We start from the raw sequence: 20,211 nt of genomic DNA, 5'->3' as shown, positions 1-20,211 counted from the left end.
ACATATGCAAGAAGGTCATATCTGCCAAGATTATGTTGTTGACATGATGAGTACTCGTCATTGGAATCAATGATAGGTGGTTCAACTATATGGCAACACTTACCTTCAAAGGATTGAAAGGAATGGCTCCTGGTTACCTTTCCTCTCAGTTCACTTCTATGTACGATATGCACTCAACTTTGCTCTTTTTGAGCCACCATATAATATTTATGCAGGTAAAAGAACTTTTCATTCATGTGCTACTAAATTGTGGAATTGCCTTCCAAATGATAGTAGATGTAAGTTTAAGTCAATGAGTATTGCTCAGTTTAAGCAGTTGATTTTGATGATTATCATTAATAAAAAACACTGTAAACTACCAATATCACACTGTATAAATGTCAATAATTTCATTAGGAATTAGTCACATGTACAAAAAAATTACATGTTCATTTTGCATGAGTGCTTGAAAGGGATGACATTTTATGTTATACGTAAGTTTGAAAGAATTTGATTTTCCAAATATATCAGGTCACCTTCCTTTAATAATAGATGTGATAGGAGTTTTAATGACCTCTGCAGCATCTTTCAGAAAACAAGCCCGTAAGCCATCTAAGCCAGTGCTTTTATCGATGTTAAGATTTGTTAGCTTCAGAATCAGCAGGCAGTTTTGAAAGGACACTCTCAAGATAGAGGTTATCCGTGTTCTGTATGCTGCATATCCTATCAGCGACTGCTATACCGTGTTTAGGACTTTCAAAAGAAGTACCTGCATGTGCAACCATGACTGTTTCAAAATAACCCGCCAAAGTCATGCAGGTAACTCAGAGGTCGTGCATTGAATTGGTTTGAATGAAGAATACTACAGGCACCAGCGCCTTTTGTTAGAAGTCACACATGAGTGAAGTGGATAACCTCTATTGTTGATAAACTGCGAATGCCTTTCAGGCCTGTAACAGGAACCAACAATAAAAGGTTTGCATCTCGTAGCAAAATCTCAGTCCAAATAGCTTCCATTTTGGGAATGTCTAAATCAGGCCTGGGATTAAATGCCAAATCAGAATGAATGTAGATGCAGGTACCGCCGCCATTTTTGTTACGGTCCTTATGGATAACAGAGAAATTAGGAATGTTGATTTCATTATCGGTGACTGAATCATCCAGCCATGTTTCACAGACAGTAATTATTTTGGCTCTAGTATTGGATGCAATCAATTTCAATTCACTCATTTTGGGACAAACAGAACGGGCATTGAGATTGATAATGTGAATACCCTTCTTAGAAAAGGTTTTTTATACATCTTCAGAGTCAATATTGTTTATTTTAATATTGTTTATTTTACAGTTTCTATCATCTTTCCTTGTGGAGATGATAACTGCCTGGACATGCTCTGGCCGTGCTTGGTAAAAAAATAAAAAAAGGTACAATGCAGTCTTGGGTTCGAGTCCAGTAGAGATATAATAATTTGGTGCGTGGTCAATAGATGAAATATCGCTGTGCCCCTAACTGGTGGGAACACATTTTATGCATCACACATAATTTATTAATTTGCTTCTTATTTCTATTATTATTTATATATAGATCAAGGGAGTTCACAATATGTTTCTGCAAATGGTAGAAGTGATGCAAATTGGCCAAGTACTGCCAGCAGCTCTATGTGTAGTATTGATGGAAACTCAAGGTAAGTATTACAAGTCATATGGAAGCATAGCTAATTGATTAATTAAGGAGGATCAGCATGTCCAGCATATTGTGCCAATCAGTCAAAACGGTTTGTCATGTTATTGCTCAAACTAATAAGAAAAATAGTTCAATTTGCAATTTTGTTTTAACTATTTCAATATTATTTGGAGAATAAAGGTATTTTTTTAGCCACAGTTGTGCATCTATTGCCTTCTCGGGTCCAGGGGGCAGCGCCCCCGAAGCTCCTGGATTTTAAGGTTTTTTAAAGGCCCAGATTGAGTATTTTTACTCCTTTCTTGTTCAAGATTTATGTGAAAAAATTATTAAAATTATCGTGCGGCACTGCGACTGACTCCAAGCGCCACAAGTGGCGTGGGCGCCGCCAGTTGAGAGAGCCTGGTCTATTGTCTCATATAAACAGGTGACATCATTATTTTAAGGGGCTACTACACCCCTCGGCCAATTTTGTGCCTATTTTTGCATTTTTCTCAAAAATTGTAGCGCATTGGTGACAGGTAAGATATAGGGCAAAGACTACAATTACTGCACTGAAAATTCAGTAACTCATGAAGGCAAGCAGTTATTGATTTATTGATCAAGTATTGGTTTTCCCTCATTTTTGACTGTAACCCCATAACTGTTGTCTGTGCTGAAATAAAATTTCCAGTGCAGTAGTTGTAGTCCTTGCCCCTATAATATACATATCTTACTTGTCACCAATGCACTATAATTTTTGAGAAAAATACAAAAATAGGCACAAAATTGGGCAGGGGTGTAGTACCCCCTTAAATAGAACAATGAGACAAAACCGAGTTGTTTTATGCCAAAATTAATGTCGCCCATGATATGAGACGATAATTGCACAACAGCGTCTAAAAACAATACCTTAAAACAATACCATTCCATAATGGCGTATAGTGATTTTGGGTCATTTTTTAAACAATTGGTGTGTTTTTAATGATCTGTTTCATTTTGCTAAGTGTCAGCAGCCAAAATTAGCTAGTTAATTAATAATTAATCAATTGAATTTGGCGTATCATAAAGTAAAATTTTGTGTTGTCCATAGTGGCATATTGACCATACACCAATTTTTTATGACATGTCACATGGCTAAGAACCAATGAGATAACATGTAAAAAACGCATGATCAACAGGATTATGTAAATAAACATAATTTTCCACCGGCTCTTTCTTCTTTTTTTTTGGCGATGGTAAACATGGTGAAAAATTATGTTTAAATTTATTTCATTATTATTATTATTATTATTATTATTATTATTATTATTATTATTATTGTCATTATTATTTTTATTATTAGATGCGTGATGGTCACTGTGAGCTACGATCAAAAACCTAGTGGTACAGAAGAAGCATGTAAAGCAGTTCTAGCATTGCATAATGGACAGCAGAGTGGAAATGTCAAGTTGATCAACTGTACTCGAGGAGAAATAAAAGAATCCTTTGACAATAAACTGTATGATCAAATGTTGGATCAAAAATATGGCCTGACACAATCTGACAGTGATTTTACAATCAGAGGTGCGTGTCTTTGCAAAACGAGACAGATAAACATTTGTCCAGGTAACAAAGGTTTAATAAATTACTGTGCACATGCGCGAAAGAAAGTAGACAAGAGTGTACTAGAAGTTACAAAAACTGATGAATTGTGTAAAATTGCATCAGATGGTAGAAAGAAGGAACTTCCAAATGATGTACCACATTGTTTTCAAGAAGAAGATACACTAGGCCTTGAGGGACTTTGTCGAGAATTTAAGAAATACAAGGATGGTGATAATTTGACAAAGAGAATTCTGGACGAAATGCGACCATATGTGTCTGCATTTGCCAATACCAATGGCGGCCGTTGTTTTATTGGTGTTTATGATAACAACAAAGGTGTTGGTATTATTCATGGTCAGGAAATTCAGTGTATAGCAAAAGATGCTTTCATGTATCAGGAGTTTGTAAGACGACTGGAAGGCAAAATGAAAGAAATGATATGGCTTCAGAGAGGTAGAAAGCTTGCAAGAGATGAAATACTGAAGGGGCAACACTGGGATGTAGAGTTGTACCAAGTACAACCACCTGCTGGAATGTCTGATGGTCAGAGTAAGCCAAATATGAATAGAAAAACCAGCATGGAGAGTGGTGCCAACAAGAAGCAGCAATCGGTAGCAAATTCTAAACCACAAAAGGAGGCTAAGATGAGTGCAGAAGCAAGTTGTGAAGATCACAGCCACAATGTGGATGCAGTAAATATGTTGATTGAGCAAATGGATATACAGGCATCAGAAAGTGACGCAACATTTAGTTCAGCATGTAATGCTTCATCTCCAGCCCCTAATTGCAGTCTCCAATTAGATAGCATGGAGGAAACAGGTCGAGGTGATCCTGATGTACATCACAATGGAAATGCAGCTGCGGGAGACGCTACATCAAAATGTGGTGATCAACACTTATCCAAGAAGGGAAAAAAGAAACAAGGTTGCAGACAAAATAATCATCCTTCAGGTGCAAGGCCAAAACAACTGCCTACAACAAGCACAAATGCAGAAGCAAAAGGCACAGATGTGAATGAGAAAGTACTCATTATTATCACAGTCCCCAGACTAGTTGAGGGTGTTGTCTTTACCCATCTGCCAGAATGCCCTATCTATGTAGGTGATGGAAACACAAGGATGATGACTGAAACTGAATGGATGGAAATGTGGTTACCAATACTATTTCCAAAGTACCATTGATAATAATCATTCTGTGTCTAAACTGGTTAGGGATGAAATCAAAACTCGACCGCCGGTTCCGTCCGGTTCCGCCCGGTTCCGTCCGGTTGTTATTGTTCTAAACAATGCCAACCGAACGGAACCGCCGGCCAACCGCCAGTCGAGTTTCGATTTCATCCCTTATTGGAAATTACCACTGGGACGTATACCATTGGACCCATATGTGACCTCATGCACCAGAACCTAGTACCCTAATCACTGGGCAATAACTTTTTTTCCCACTGTCTTCAGCCATAAAGGGGGATATTGCTTTTATAGTTTTTAGTGTATTCCCTCTGTGTGTATGTATACATATGTGGACTGTATGTATGTTCCATTTTGATTAGCATTTTCTACTCTCCTGATATTTTCTCGCACATTTATCCTATAAAGATTGGTGCAACTGAACTTTCATATATGAAAAGCTCTGTTGCAAAAGCCCTTACTTCCACCTCTGGCTGAAATTGAGTTATTGGCATGACATTATAGTGTGGTGACATTTGGTGTGAGTAAATCATATCAATATATTTGACAAAAGGTCATATTAAGGTCGTCCTTCACCAAGAATTTATGTACGGGTGATTGAAGGAATTTATAGTGCTGAGCATCAACTACTGAAATACATTGTATCATGACTGACAGAAATAAGAAGTGTACATGTAAAAGCAAAAATCCTAAAAGGGAAACTGTTGAATACATGGCTCCTGTTGGGTTTCTCTGCATACAGTAAAATCAATTTTGATAATTCAATTAATAAAGAGTTCATTTGCAAAAATGCCATTTTCAAACTTTTTGCATAAAAAACACCAACATCTGCCCTATAAATAGCTCATAATTGACACCCTACTCTCCAAAATCCAATACATGTTTACTATACAAATATTGACTGCTTTGAGGGGCACAGTTTAAAATTATAGGCCCTCGGTGATGTCAAACCCATGACTATGCCCGAAGCAAAGCTGAGGGCATAGTCATGGGTTTGACATCACCGAGGGCCTATAATTTTAAACTGTGCCCCGAATATTAAGCAGTCAATATTTGTTTTATATACCGAATAATATAGATTCTTCTCATTTGATTGGTTAAAAGATTTCCTGAGCTGACAAGGCCTACAAGATGCTGCATAGGCCTTGATTTTGAACTGTAATTGAAGTAAAATGCACAGTGCATGCAAGAGCAAGGCTAAGGGTGCAGAATTTGGACCAATAATATCTACCGATTTCATATCTAAAACCCTACCGTTTCTGTGCTATACATCACACACTGCCGAGTCTTCAGGTCGTAGTAATTTGTCTAAAAAGTGACATTTGGCAGGTATAAATCCTTGACATGTAACAGATAGTAAATAAATCACTGCACTCACTACGGCGGTGAAAGATCGTCATCTGCAAGGAGAGCTGTCAAATTCATCGCGAACCATGCGCGAACTGTGACCGGCTAGTCTATTTTACAACACTGTAATCAACGCCGACCGTATAGTGGGTGTGTAATGTATACGAGCGATCTTTGTATTCAGGGTTGCGAATATCCAATTATTTAGCGGGCACAGTTGAATCTATGCCCGGGGCACAGCTGTTGCTTATGACATCATCTTGATAGAAAAAGGGGGCATAGCTATTTTAATGACTCCACTTTTAACCAATCAGATGAGAGGAATCTATATATGAGGTATATAATATGTATTGTTTTACACTATAGGGAGTTTTTGATTTCCATGATAGACGGTTCTGCGACGGTAAAGCAGGATGAAGTGCCTGTTTTAAAACAGCAATGATGACACTTTTAAAGTGGTCATTGCATATGTTAAAACCAAATATGCAACATTGGCATAGTAAATATTACAATTTTCAAATATTTGTATACTTTGATTAGGACTGAATATAATGGAGGGATGTCGCATTGCAAATTTTGATTACATTTAAATGTGTGTTTTTTAGTGATTTTTAACCATACCTCAAATATTAGAACTATTACTATAAAACTAAACTGTATAATCTTCATACATGTATATCGTGTGGCAAATGCAATCCATTATGCTTATTATATGAATGTGGGCAAATAAGTTACATCACATACTTTTCGTAAGATTTAGGGGAAAATGGGATTTTTCAAGAGAATATTACCATCAATTACAGTTTGTCCACTCCGAAGTACAAAGTGATAACACTTGCGTATACAGTGCGTCAACAATGCGTAGTGCTGCGTCTCTGCTGCAGGTATGCGTGCCTTCAAAGTCGGCATAATGTTTGCATCCGCGTCGCTACTTAGTACTTCAGAGTAGACTGACTATAGTAATTTTGCTTGCCAAAACCACTCAGTTTTTACTTACTAATATTTCGTCCATCTTGTCGGAGGACTTCATCAGATGTGAGCATCTGATCCACTTTCCCGGGAAACTGGCTTCTGGTTGTGAGTACATTTGTAGTCTTACTTCCAGTCTTCAAATATGTGACTTAGGAAATAAGTGCCTTCCTCTCTATTCATGGTCTTTGTCCCCCTCTTTCTGATCTCCATCGCTTCTCGTACTTCTCTAGACTTTCTGACATGTTCTTTGCCTAGTATCTTGGAGTCCTCCCAATTGACGACATGATTTGCCCTTGCGACATTGCGACATGATCAGATATGGCCGACTTTGTTTGTTCCTGCTCGGATGCCCTACGTTCTGAATGTGTGAACTTTTTCTCGTTGGCTTTCTTAACTTCCGCTTCATGTTCCGCAAGCCTAATCCCAAACAAACGAGAGGTTTCGCCAACATAACTGAGATTGCAGTTTTGGCAGCCGATCTCGTAAATACAATTGCCTGTTTTTAGCTTGGAATGGAATTTCTGAATGAGTTCAAAGAATTTTCAAAAAGCACAAAGTCAACACCGCTATGAAACCACATCAAACCCTCAAAAAAATCCTGGTCCACCCCAAAAACAAAAGAGACAAGCTAAAAACAGGCAATTGCATTTACGAGATCGTCTACCAAAACATGTCAGAAAGTCTAGAGAAGTACGAGAAGCGATGGAGATCAGAAAGAGGGGGACAAAGACCATGAATAGAAAGGAAGGCACTTATTTCCTAAGTCACATATTTGACCCACTTTTGAAGATTGGAAGTAAGACTACTCACAACCGGAAGCCAGTTTCCCGGGAAAGTTCATCAGATGCTCACATCTGATGAAGTCCTCCGACGAGATGGACCAAATTTTAACAAGTAAAAACTTACTGGTTTTGGCAAGCAAAATTACTAATGATGGTAATATTCTCTTGACAAAAACCCCATTTCCCCCTAAATCTTACGAAAAGTATGTGATGTAACTTATTTGCCCACATTCAGTAAGACTACTCACAACCTGAAGCCAGTTGCCCGGAAAAGTGGATCAGATGCTCACATCTGACAAAGTCCTCCGACGAGATGGTAGAAATATTAGCAAGTAAAAACGTACTGGTTTTGGCAAGCAAAATTACTAATTGATTTGATGTGCAGACCTGATGAATCTTTTCACTGAATATTACCAATTTTGACAGAAAAGGTGATTTTAAATGGTTATTTCACACAACTTTCATCATTTCTGATTTTAAGCCAAAAAGTTCTGTGATCTACAGTTTTTGACCTGTGGCATTTTAAAAAAGTCAGGTCAGCATAAATTGCTGATTTTGTGGATACAAAATAATGTCATGTAAAATGTAAATTATTAAGTTAAAAGACATCGGTCAAACTTGAAATATACTTCCTGAAATTTGATTTTTATATGTATGTTATGTGTAGTTCTAGCCTTCCGGATTTAAGAGTCTTGTTTGGGTTAAGAGTATGCATATACCCAGCTAACACAAATAATTAAATGTTGGATTTTATAATGGGTATAAACATTTTAATAACATATTTCAAAACTTGCTGCAAAATATTCTAACACAATGCTGTTCAAGTGTTAACCAAATATTTTCCAAAAGTGTTTGCCAAAAAATATTTTACAATAACATATGTTGTTGTAGTATTTTTAACTATTTTAAAACATTTTTATGCCCTTATAACCTGACATCTAACTGTCATTAAAACATTTAGCAGCTTTGAACGAGACTAGTAGAACTAGGTGTGGCAATTGTAAATATTAAGTAGATGTATTATACCCGGACATCTTCAATAGGAGTCCAACACTTGCAGCTGCCATAATAAGACATTCCGTGCCTTTACACAGAGTTTTATGAAGCAATATAATTGTTTTTTCAAATATTTTTTAGAGTAACACGATCATGAAATGACTAACATTTAAATGTACAGTAAAGGATTCCTTTTAAAGCTGCTTGTGAATAACTTTTTGTGTAATTACTGTAATAAGAGACATTTTGTGTAAGCTTGTAAAAACATTGCTTTTTTGTATAACAAAATTGGACCAAATATTTTAAGTGCCACTGCAGCTTAATTGATCACTATATGATACTGATCTGTTACACATAAACACACACCTGTGACATTATATTATTGAATCCCTAATAGAGTGTTTAGAAATATTTTGGCGAGGTGCAGGCAAAATAGTCACAAAAATGTTTTTTTTTTACCTCTTGAAATGGTGGCCAGGGAAGTTTTTTTGGGGGGTGGGGGAGAGTAGGCAGGCAATTTTGACAGTGGCCAAATTAGCGTAAAAGTTTTTGCAGATGTTTGCACGCTTTTGAACACTTAATTTTTTGGTAAGTGCTTTTCAGAAAGGGTGAGCGGGACAAATTGGTAATTTTGCCCCCTTTGGAAATTTTACTAAGTATTTTACTGATGTAAATATGGTGTGTAAACAAATCCAATGCATTAACAATTAACCAAAAATGTGAAGATAGCTTTTGGGAGCTTCTGCCCGTCAAGAAGGAAGGGAACAAGTACAAACAACCCCTCCTACACCCACCTCATGCCACAGATTCAGGCATTTAGTTATGATTCTATGAAGCTCACTCCGTACATCCCTACCAAAGTATTTTTGAACACTCCCTAAAGTGGGGCCCATGAATTATTGAACAAATATTTCATCTTCCCAATATAAATGCTTTACTGGAGATGTAAAGTACTTTTTGCAGCTATGTTTAATGACAAACTCAGTGTGTTATTATTATTATTATTATTATTATTATTATTATTATTATTATTATTATTATTATACAATAACTGTTTTAAAAATGTTTCTTTTGTCAGTATCCTTTTGCAAGATCTTATGTATGGTGCCTTACCACAATATGAAATAATAGTACTAATGATAATTTTGTTGACTTGTACAGTAATAGACTAACATATTTTATTTGAATGTAGCTTGTAATAATACAGAAATATCATATACAAATTATGTTAATTACTCAAAAATTGCTTGAAATAAAATGCTGACAGATAATCAAATGCTTCTGTGTTTGGATAAGTCCATTCACTCATCCTGAATGACTTGCTTTTGTCATGTGTAAGAAATAATAAGTGTGTAAATGTACTGCTATTTTTGTTATTTTTGTATTTTGCAAGTAATTCAAGTAAATATTATAATGCAACATGTAACTTTTGATTCATTGTGTTTTTCTAACTCATTGTGTGAGGTGAGAATTACAGAGTTGTAACTAAAAATTACATAATGTTTTTGAGTATTGTCCACATACATTCAGGACGTCTAATAGAGGCCTTGCATGTGACGCACCATCCCGTAAATATGGCGGACTACTCAAATGCATTCAACAAAAGCATGATTGCAATCTACCGTGACAGTTCGTCTCACACACATAACCCTGCACTACGATCAAATAGGTTGATGACAACATTTGATTGAATGGACTGCACTCCGCCATAACTACGGTGAAGGACACGTACACCGGCTCAAATCCTTTGTTTGGAGCCAGTCGATAATTTCATGCAGGGCCTCTATAGAGGGCCATATCAATTTAAATAAAATTCTGTCCTCCAGGGGGAATTTCCCATAATAATACAATAAACCTGGTAGGAATGCGAATGGTTGTGGAGTTGATCAAGAGACTTGATCCTCTGTCATCTCAGTATTTTCTTATTAAAAACCTCGCGTCGAGGCTTTGCCAAGTTTTAAAAAATAACGGTTACTTAATGAAATAACGGTTAGTTCATGAAAAAGAAGAAGTGAAATTTAGGCCGTGTAAAATTAATATTTTGGTTCTCGTCCCTCCCTCCTCAATTTCTGGGATTTGTCAGATTTTTTTTTTTTTTTTTTTAGATTTTTCAATTTTTTAGACTTTGGAATGATTTATGAAATCTTCATACATATGAATAAGTTTATTAGAGAACAAGCATCACTTCCAAGTCTTTTTGTGGTACTCCAGGGGTTTATCCTCAGAATCTCACATTTGAAAAAAAAAAAAGGGCCTCATCGTTTCCTCGAGCACTGTTGGAGAAGACCGAAAACTACTGACAATGCTAATTTTACATTGAAAAAAAAAAAAAAAAAAACACTCCCTCCCTCATCAATTCATGAAAATCCTCTGGACGAGAACCAAAACATTAATTTTATACGGCCTTAGCAAAACCCGACGAGGTTTATTTACCCGTAAGAGAGCTCTATTGTTCCGCTATTGAATCCGCTATTGTATCCACTATTGTATTCTATTCATAAAAGCTACTGCAAGAATCGCGGCAATCCCTGATCTTGCAGGTGTCTACCGCCGGCGTTTCGCATTTATTAACATTCAAAATGATCCCATACTCTTACATTTATAGACTTATTCCCGCTTTTATATAATATTCAGAAATTGCAATTATGAAAACTACAAACTTTGAAAGTGAAAATATATTACCATCGAAAATATATCATACTTAAATTCTATAGAATCTATAGAGGCATTGCATGTGACGTATCATCCCGTAAATATGGCAGACTACTCAAATGCATTCAACAAAAGCATGATTGCAATCTACCGTGACAGTTCGTCTCACACACATAACCCTGCACTTGATGACAACATTTGATTGAATGGACTGTACTCCGCCATAACTACGGTGAAGGACACCGGTTCAAATTCTTTGTTTGGAGCCAATCAATAATTTCATGCAGGGCCTCTATAGATACCCAACCCAGAAGTGCCCATTTATTTTGTAATTTTTGTAATCGCGCCCAAATATCCCCGCAAATATCTTATACACGGTTTTATTGATTCATTTTGGGCATTTCAAAAGTTAGAAATCGTCAAAAATGGCAACATCCATTGATAGCAATGGTTGAGTAAACATTGTCTAAACACTAGATAAAAAGACAGCTTTGTACTACAGAGAAGATGTGAGGAAAAAAATATGTGTGCTGCCGCTCATTCAAAAGTAATCACGCTATTCAGGTTTAATAATAAAATACAATAAAGGGGTTCGAACCCATGGTGGGTGTGATACACAACTTGCTGCTTAATAGTTTTAGGGAAAGGTCAGTGTCTGTATATCATCATACTATGCATACCATGCATGCAGACCCTAACATCCAGTTATATTTCAAATGAAAATATGACCGAAGTTCCATGGCAAATTATAATTTCTGACGCTTGTTGACTCTTTCAACCTCTACGATTTATGATACAGACTATTTTCAATTATCAAAATATCTTTATTAGGTTTGCAGGAAATGACAGGAAAATACATACGAGGGGGTATCAAAAAGTTTTAGAAATCGCACAGAAGTGAAAGAGCTATATCAATGAAATTTTGTCAGTGCAATCACTGGTCCTTATGTACATTATGGTCCAAAAATGGTCTCATAGGTATGTTTACTTTTTTTTTACAGGTGGCACTAGATGCAAATAACCCGCTGCCCCAGTTACTGCGCATAAACTGCAAGATTGAGAAAATTGAGGCAAGCAGCATTATTAAGATCCTGCTTTTGAAGGGTTGCAGACTTGCAGTGCCTAGAAAATTGATGATGAAATGAAAGTTATCTTCGGTGGTGATTGTGATATGTCACTGTCGCTTTTTGGAAAAGGAATTTTATTTCATCACAGATTTTCTGGGCACTGTAACCCTTAAAATGGAACTTAATCATGCTTCATGCCTCAATGTTCTCCATTTTGCTGGTTATGCGGTTACATAGGCAGGTAGTGACATCTATAGCTCCTGTAAAAAAGTAAACATACTTATGAGACCATTTTTGCACCATAGTGTACATAAGGACCAGTGATTGCACTGACAAAATTTCATTGATATAGCTCTTTCACTTCTGGGCAATTTCTAAAACTTTTTGATACCCCCTCGTACAACAATAAAATAAACATGATCAACAATCATCCCTTTTCTAACAAAATCCTAAAACACTCTCCCTAAATAATTATAATTCGAAATAATAACACCTATTCATTTATTCATTATAAACCTCTCGCAAACTGGAATGTGTATGTGGTGAATTGTAATTTTAATAACCGATATGGAAACAAACAGGTACTATAATATTATTCAAAATCAAGAATAATATCAAACAAATCCTCCTACTCGAACAGTACACTTAATTTAGGCCCGGGATTTAGGCCTGCATTATGATTATAGACCTAAGGTAAAAATACTTGAAGAGATAACAAGAAACCTTTCGTGCTTGGCCACTGTAGTGCTTGGCTGATCCTTGCTGGATGAAGGTCAATATTGATCTATTATGTGAGTGAAATCAAACACCGTGTCCTCGTTGCTACTCCCATGTAATCGAAGGTCGTAAAAATTAATCCGATAACAATAGAGGGTATTCATTACTACATCATTGATGTGGTTGCTCAATGCTCATGCATAAAATTCTTCCATGGGCTGTTTAGCTTAATCATGTTAATCGGGAAGTGACCTCTTGAAATGATATCATCACAAAGTGAACGATGTTATAACTTGGAGGGCTAACAAACCAACACCGCCAAATTCGACTGACGTGTGTACAACGTGAGAAGCTATGAGGAAATGGAACACTCGTTGTCTGATAATGCATGTGTTTATGGTTAGGATAGCGATTACTTAGCAGCTCTCGTTCCGCTTGGGTTTATTGAATACACTCTATATATAGTCATCAATATGTCGTTTCCAGTCCCTGGCTGAACTATAGGGTTCAGCTATTATTTTTTAAATAATTCTTTTACCCCATGCAGCTGATTGGGGTGGTTACAGGTCGTTTAAAAACCACTAACCGCGCAATGAGGATATCGAACATAGGCCCCCGCAGGGCTACAAAAAACTGCTAACCGCGAAATATGGATATCCAACTAGTTTGCCCCTCGAAGCTGTAAAAAACCACTCACCGCGAAATATGGATATCCAACTAGTTTGCCCCGCAGGGCTACAAAGAACCACAAACCGCGAAATATGGATATCCAACAAGTTTGCCCCGCAGGGCTACAAAGAACTGCTAACCGCGAAATATGGATATCCAACTAAATTTAGTTTGCCCCTCGAAGCTTCAAAAACCACTCATCGCGAAATATGGATATCCAACTAGTTTGCCCCGCAGGGCTACAAAGAACCATTAACCGCGAAATATGGATATCCAACTACTTCGCCTCGCATGGCTACAAAGAACCACTTACCGCGCAATATCTTTTTACCTCAAAAAAAGAATTAATATCTACCAAAACACGTTTCAAAACGTAAAAGGGCCAAGTTTAAAAATCTTTCCTGTGTGGCTTTTCACCCTTTTTTAAACTTGGTCCCATTTATGAAAGTTTCTAAAGACCCATACGAAGTCATCTTTAGGCTACTTGTTTGTTTTCTTAGTTGTCAGTGTTCATTTTGTAGAGTAAATTAATTAATGTTCGTGCTTGATTGAAGTTTTTCCGTAAAGACGTTATAATGTATTTTGATTTAAGCAAAAGTAGCAAATACTCACTTTGTTAAATTCTTCATCGTCTTGTGCGATCCTGCGCCTTATGTACAGATGTAGGGCCTATAATATGTAACAGGTTGACAGACAGTCAATTTGCTAAGTATTATAATACTCTACTACTCTTTATGAACACGCAATATAATGAAACATAAACCTTCAAATGTTTTTGATAATACATAGCCTACGTCATATTGCACCGCTTTCGAACAGTCTTAAACCTAATTGTTGCATGTAGAAATTAGGACTCATTCTTCATGTTATTACGGTACCACTTTACTGAATGGGACCAAGTTTAAAAAAGGGTGAAAAGCCACACAGGAAAGATTTTTTAAACTTGGCCCCTTTTTACATTTTGAAACGTGTTTTGGTAGATACTTTTTTTACTTATAACATGCTGCATCCGTGTAGCTTCTCAGCTGTTATATGGATACAGAAATGTTCTATAATGATTTTTACAGTCCCCCGTGTACTTCAACCCCTCGTGTAAATCATAGGAACGAGTCATGACTTAAGACTCGACTTTTCAAAAATGAAATGACTCGACTCTGCTTTCAAATTTTCCCCATAGAGATTGTACAGTGACTCGAGTCATTTGACGAGATATTGCAAGGAATGACTCGACTCGCCCATGAAATGACTTGACACATGACAACTCTGGGAACCAATTCTAGTTTTATCATTTGAGGTGTAAGGGTGCCAAAATCTTTGATTCCACTAATCATGCTAATGTAGCAGGACGAAATGCTAACTTAAATATCACCACATAGCGCCCTGTATTGGTGTACTAATTCGTGAAAAAAGTGATTGTCATGATAATACACTTGACAGAATAATGGTCAACAATGGCACATTTTGAGACCCCACTACATAAGTTCACAAGACGTACTCATCCGTGAAAAGGGTTTAAAATATGGTGTCATTCTCTTGTTTTAAATTATAAGTTTTCGTTTCTCTTTTGTTCAGAAACCAAAAATCAGCGGATTAAAAAGAGGGGCAGATAAGAACTTGTCTGCTATGATAACATCTAAAGCTAAATTTATACTACATAGCTGAGGAGCGACAGCGATTGGCTTTTACCCAATGAGGTAGGGCGCGTTTTGTTGCGTTGGGGAAAGCGCCACTATACCGGCTTTGGTCAAATATCAACCGCTTTTCGCTCAGTGACGGGGAGAGTAATAAATACAACTTTACAGGGAGGACTTTTTAGAGAGGACCGTAAATCAGACTGTTGTCATGATTGTGCTAAGCAAATATCAGATACATATCCGGTATAGCATTCATATCTACATACTAACAAAGTATGATGTTTTGCATAACTTTTATTTTGCATAAAGAAACACCGCGCGATGTGTGTTGTAAGGGTGCATACCACCAAATTAATGTCCCTCATCATTTATTAGACATTAGGATAATTATCCCTGAAAACAGAAACATACAGTCATGCAGCGTACACTTAAGTGTGAAACATGTGTTTGAACCTGAGGTATACTGGTATACTACTCTCAGGTTTGACCAAGAGACTAGGGGTCACAGGGGTCAAAAAGGTCATTTTAAACTGGAAATGCTTCAATTGAGCTGAAATTTAAATGCAATGATCCTTATGACATTCTAAACATTTAAACAATATTTTAAAATTCATTTAATGTCATTAAGGGAAGGGGTCATAAAGGGGTCAAAGGTCAAGTTTTTCAAGATGTTCCAATTGAGCTGAAATTTATATGCAATGCTCTTTCTGACATTCTAAACATTTTAAAAACATTTTCAGATTCATTTAAGGTCATTAAGGGGTCATAAAGGGGTCAAAGGTCAAGTTTTCCAAAATGCTCCGATTGAGCTGAAATTTAAATGCAATGATCCTTATGACATTTTTAACATGTTGGAAATATTTTAAAATTCATTTAAGGTCATTAAGGGGCAATAAAGGGGCCAAAGGTCAGTGCTTCAATTGAGCTGAAATTTAAATGCAATGATCCTTATGAAATTCTTAACATGTTTTAAATATTTTAAAACTCATTTAAGGTCATTAAGGGGGTCATACAGAGGTCAAAAGTCAAGTTTTCAAAATGCCAGCTTTCCACGATCAAGGTATATTAAAACGGCAATTAATGAAACAGTCCTTTTTAATTAACACCACTCGGGCGGTCATATCTTCGTAGCATTTCGAGATTATGTCCATTACAGACACCGGGTGACAGTGGTATAGGCCTACCACAATACATGTAGCCTATACTGCCGAAGCCACATGGTTCAGCTATGGTGCGGTTATCGCTCTAGTTCAGATATGGAATAAGGACTTTGAGTACATTTTGAAAGTGGTATGTGTGTGGGAATTTTTGCTGAACCATGAAATGGTATCAGCCTATACATGTAAGAGTGAATGTTACTAGCTTACTTACTAGCGTACTGACTAACCATTTGGTCTGAAATGGACATATTCACTCTAAATGCCACGAAGGTACCAGGGACAGGCGATTTGCGCGGAAAAAAATAGCAAATTGCGCGGAATTGCGCGGAACTTTTTTTTTTTTGTGCAAAACATGTATACCTAAATTGCGCGGAATTGCGCGGAAAGAAAGTTCCGCGCAAATCGCCTGTCCCTGGGTATGACCCATGAGTGGTGTCATATGAAAGAGGAAAACATAAAGAATATAATAAAAATATTTCCAAACGTCGGAGGTCATCCAGGGGTCACAGGGGTCAAAAAAGGTAATTTTAACTAAAAATGCTCCGGTTGAGCTTAAATTTAAATTTGATCCTTGTGACATTCTAAACATATTTTAAACATTTAACTAGAGCGATAACCGCACCATAGCTGAACCATGTGGCTTCAGCAGTATATTATGGTAGGCCCGGTGGTAGGCCTATACGGTATACCACTGTCACCCGGAGTCTGTAATGGACATAATCATGAAATGCTACGAAGGTATGACCGGCCGAGTGGTGTTAATGAAAGAGGAAAAATAAAGAATATACAATAAACTAGAGCAACTGTGCCCTTTGCAAGGGCAGGAGGTAAGTTAAGCGGATGACTATGACGATCTGATCAAGCAGCAATACTGTGCTGGATGGTATTAATTTTAATAAGACTGTTTCATTAATTGCCGTTTTAATATACCTTGATCGTGGAAAGCTGGCATTTTGAAACCTTGAATTTTGACCTCTGTATGACCCCTTAATGACCTTAAATGAATTTTAAAATATTTAAAACATGTTAAGAATGTCATAAGGATCATTGCATTTAATTGAAGCATTTTGAAAACTTGACCTTTGACCCCTTTCTTGCCCCTTAATGACCTTCAATGAATTTTAAAATATTTTCATCATGTTTAGAATGTCATAAGGATCATTGCGTTTAAATTTCAGCTCAATCGGAGCATTTGGAAAACTTGACCTTTGACCCTTTTATGACCCCTTAATGACCTTAAATGAATCTTAAAATGTTTTTAGAATGTTTAGAATGTCATAAGGATCATTGCATATAAATTTCAGCTCAATTGGAGCATTTTGCAGGTGTTAACGAAAATGCTCCGATTGAGCTTAAATTTAAATGCAATGATCCTTGTGTGCCTTATGACATTCTAAATATGTTTAAAACATTTTAAAATTTATTTAAGGTCATTAAGGGGTCAAAGGTCAAGTTTTTCAAAATGCTCCAATTTAGCTGAAATTTAAATGCAATGATCCTTATGACATTCTAAACATTTAAAAAATATTTTAAAATTAATTTAAGGCAAAGGGTCAAAGGTCAAGTTTTTCAAAATGCTCCAATTGAGCTGAAATTTATATGCAATGATCCTTATGACATTCTAAACATTTTAAAAACATTTTCAGATTCATTTAAGGCCATTAAGGGGTCATAAAGGGGTCAAAGGTCAAGTTTTCCAAAATGCTCCGATTGAGCTGAAATTTAAACGCAATGATCCTTATAACATTCTAAACATGTTGAAAATATTTTAAAATTTAAGGTCATTAAGGGGCAATAAAGGGGTCAAAGGTCAAGTTTTCAAAATGCTTCAATTGAGCTGAAATTTTGAAATTTGTCCGATTGGGCTAAAACTTATATATAATAATCATAAGGGGATCATGAATCTATGGTCATCCAAGGTCAAATCTTACAGCTGCTCCGATGGGGCAGTAACTCTGGGGAAATGATCCCTGACACTTGGGGAGTATGTAACCGCAAAGGTCATGTGAGGTCAAAGGTCAGGTCAAATTTAAAGTTGCTCCGATAGTGCTGTAACTTCGGGAAAATGATCCCTGACAATTGGGGAGTATGAAACCACAAAGGTCATGCGAGGTCAAAGGTCAGGTCAAATTTAAAGTTGCTCCGATCGGGCTGTAACTTGAAAAAAATGATCCCTGGCAATTGGGGAGTATGAATAATGAAACCGCAAAGGTCATGTGAGGTCAAAGGTCAGGTCAAATTTAAAGTTGCTCTGATAGGGCTGTAACTTCGGGGAAAATGATCCCTGATAAATTGGGGAGTATGAAACCACAAAGGTCATGCGAGGTCAAAGGTCAGGTCAAATTTAAAGTTGCTTCGATTGGGCTGTAACTCGGGGTAAATGATCCCTGACACTTGAGGAGTATAAAACCGCAAAGGTCAACTGAGGTCAAAGGTCAGGTCAAATTTAAAGTTGCTCCGATTGGCCTGTAACTCAGGGAAACCAATTTCTGACACTTCATGAGTATAAAACTAAAAAGGTCATGCAAGGTCAAAGGTCAGGTCAAATTTAAAGTTGCTCCGATTGGGCTGTAACTTAGGGAAAATGATCCCCGACAGTTGGGGAGTATGAAACCATAAAGGTCATCTGAGGTCAAAGGTCAGGTCAAAATAAATATTGCTCCGATCAGGCTGTAACAACTTGCGGAAATGATCCCTGACACTTGGGGAGTATAAAAACGTAAAGGTCATCCAAGGTTACAGGACAGGAAAGGTCAAATGAGGTCAAATGTTAAAATAGGCCCGATTGGGCTTAAATGTGATGCAAATTATCCTTGATTTGAGATAGCATGAGTAGTCAACTCACGTTTACCCGAGGTCAAAGGTCAAATGAGGTCAATCAGAAGTCATCGCCTGACATTCGTGGCTCGTGAGCCACAGTAGCTCTAGTTTGTTTTTGCCTTTGTCATTTGCTTGGCTATGGGTTTGCTCTTCGCCATGGTTTAAGGTGGTACATGTACTACACACCTTGATAAATGTGTGACTATTTTTGCATTTTTCTCAAAAAACTAATAAAACACTGGTAACAAAAGTTATGTATATTATAGGGGCAAGGAATCCAGTTACTACACTGGAATTTCAGTGACTCAAGACAAGTAGTTATTGATTTATTGATCAAATATTGGTTTTCCCTCATTTTTGACTGTAACTCCACAACTGTTGTCTGTGCTGAAATAAAATTTTCAGTGCAGTAGTTGTAGTCCTTGCCCTATAATCTTACTTGTCACCAATGCGCTATAATTTTTGAGAAAAATGCAAAAATAGGCACAAATTGCCCAGGGGTGTACATGTAGTACCACCTTTTTGCTTTTCATGTGTTGTATGTTCCATTTTGGTTAGGTTTTGCCTTCCGCCTATTTTCTCGGAGACTAGGGGTCGCGCAACTTACTTGCACGTTCCTCAAACTTGGTGGGTGGGTGCCACGCCAGGAAAAAGTGGGTACCGGTAATTTGGTAATCTCATTCCCGGGAAATGTGTACTGCTCGCGGGAAATTTTGAGCAAGTGGAACAAAAAAAATTAAAAACATGTATTTCTTATATATTTCATTTACCTCGGGAAAGATTTTATTCGTGCATACCTGCCAAGTTGCCAACCGTTCCGATTTTGGCGGAGCTGTTCCGATTTTTAAACCTCGAAGTCGGTAAAAAGCGGAACGTTTCAATTTTACTAAGAAAAAGTCAGAACTTAATCAATAGATGATGACTCTTTCTGGACTCATATATTTCCAAGTTTAAAAGAAAATTCCTTAGAACACTGACTGGATGACTC

The 20,211-nt window shown here is 36.9% G+C and overlaps 2 protein-coding genes across 4 annotated transcripts in view; one reads left to right on the top strand and one right to left on the bottom strand.

Annotated features, from left to right (window-relative positions):
- Window positions 1-9,930, top strand: part of LOC140164356 (uncharacterized) — a 110,995-nt gene extending 101,065 nt beyond the window's left edge. For both annotated transcript variants that reach the window (XM_072187629.1, XM_072187630.1), the window contains 2 exons: window positions 1,562-1,661; window positions 2,982-9,930. In XM_072187629.1, the coding sequence (XP_072043730.1) occupies window positions 1,562-1,661; window positions 2,982-4,404 (1,523 nt within the window). In that variant the 3' untranslated portion in view covers window positions 4,405-9,930. The remainder of the gene's footprint in view (window positions 1-1,561; window positions 1,662-2,981) is intronic.
- The window catches only part of LOC140164357 (monocarboxylate transporter 12-like), a 272,528-nt gene that overhangs the window by 150,267 nt on the left and 102,050 nt on the right, over window positions 1-20,211 (bottom strand). The gene's annotated exons all lie outside the window — the stretch shown is intronic.

The sequence above is a fragment of the Amphiura filiformis genome, chromosome 11 (assembly GCF_039555335.1).
Source record: "Amphiura filiformis chromosome 11, Afil_fr2py, whole genome shotgun sequence".
Taxonomy (NCBI): domain Eukaryota; kingdom Metazoa; phylum Echinodermata; class Ophiuroidea; order Amphilepidida; family Amphiuridae; genus Amphiura; species Amphiura filiformis.
This window is presented reverse-complemented; position numbering and strand designations above follow the sequence as displayed.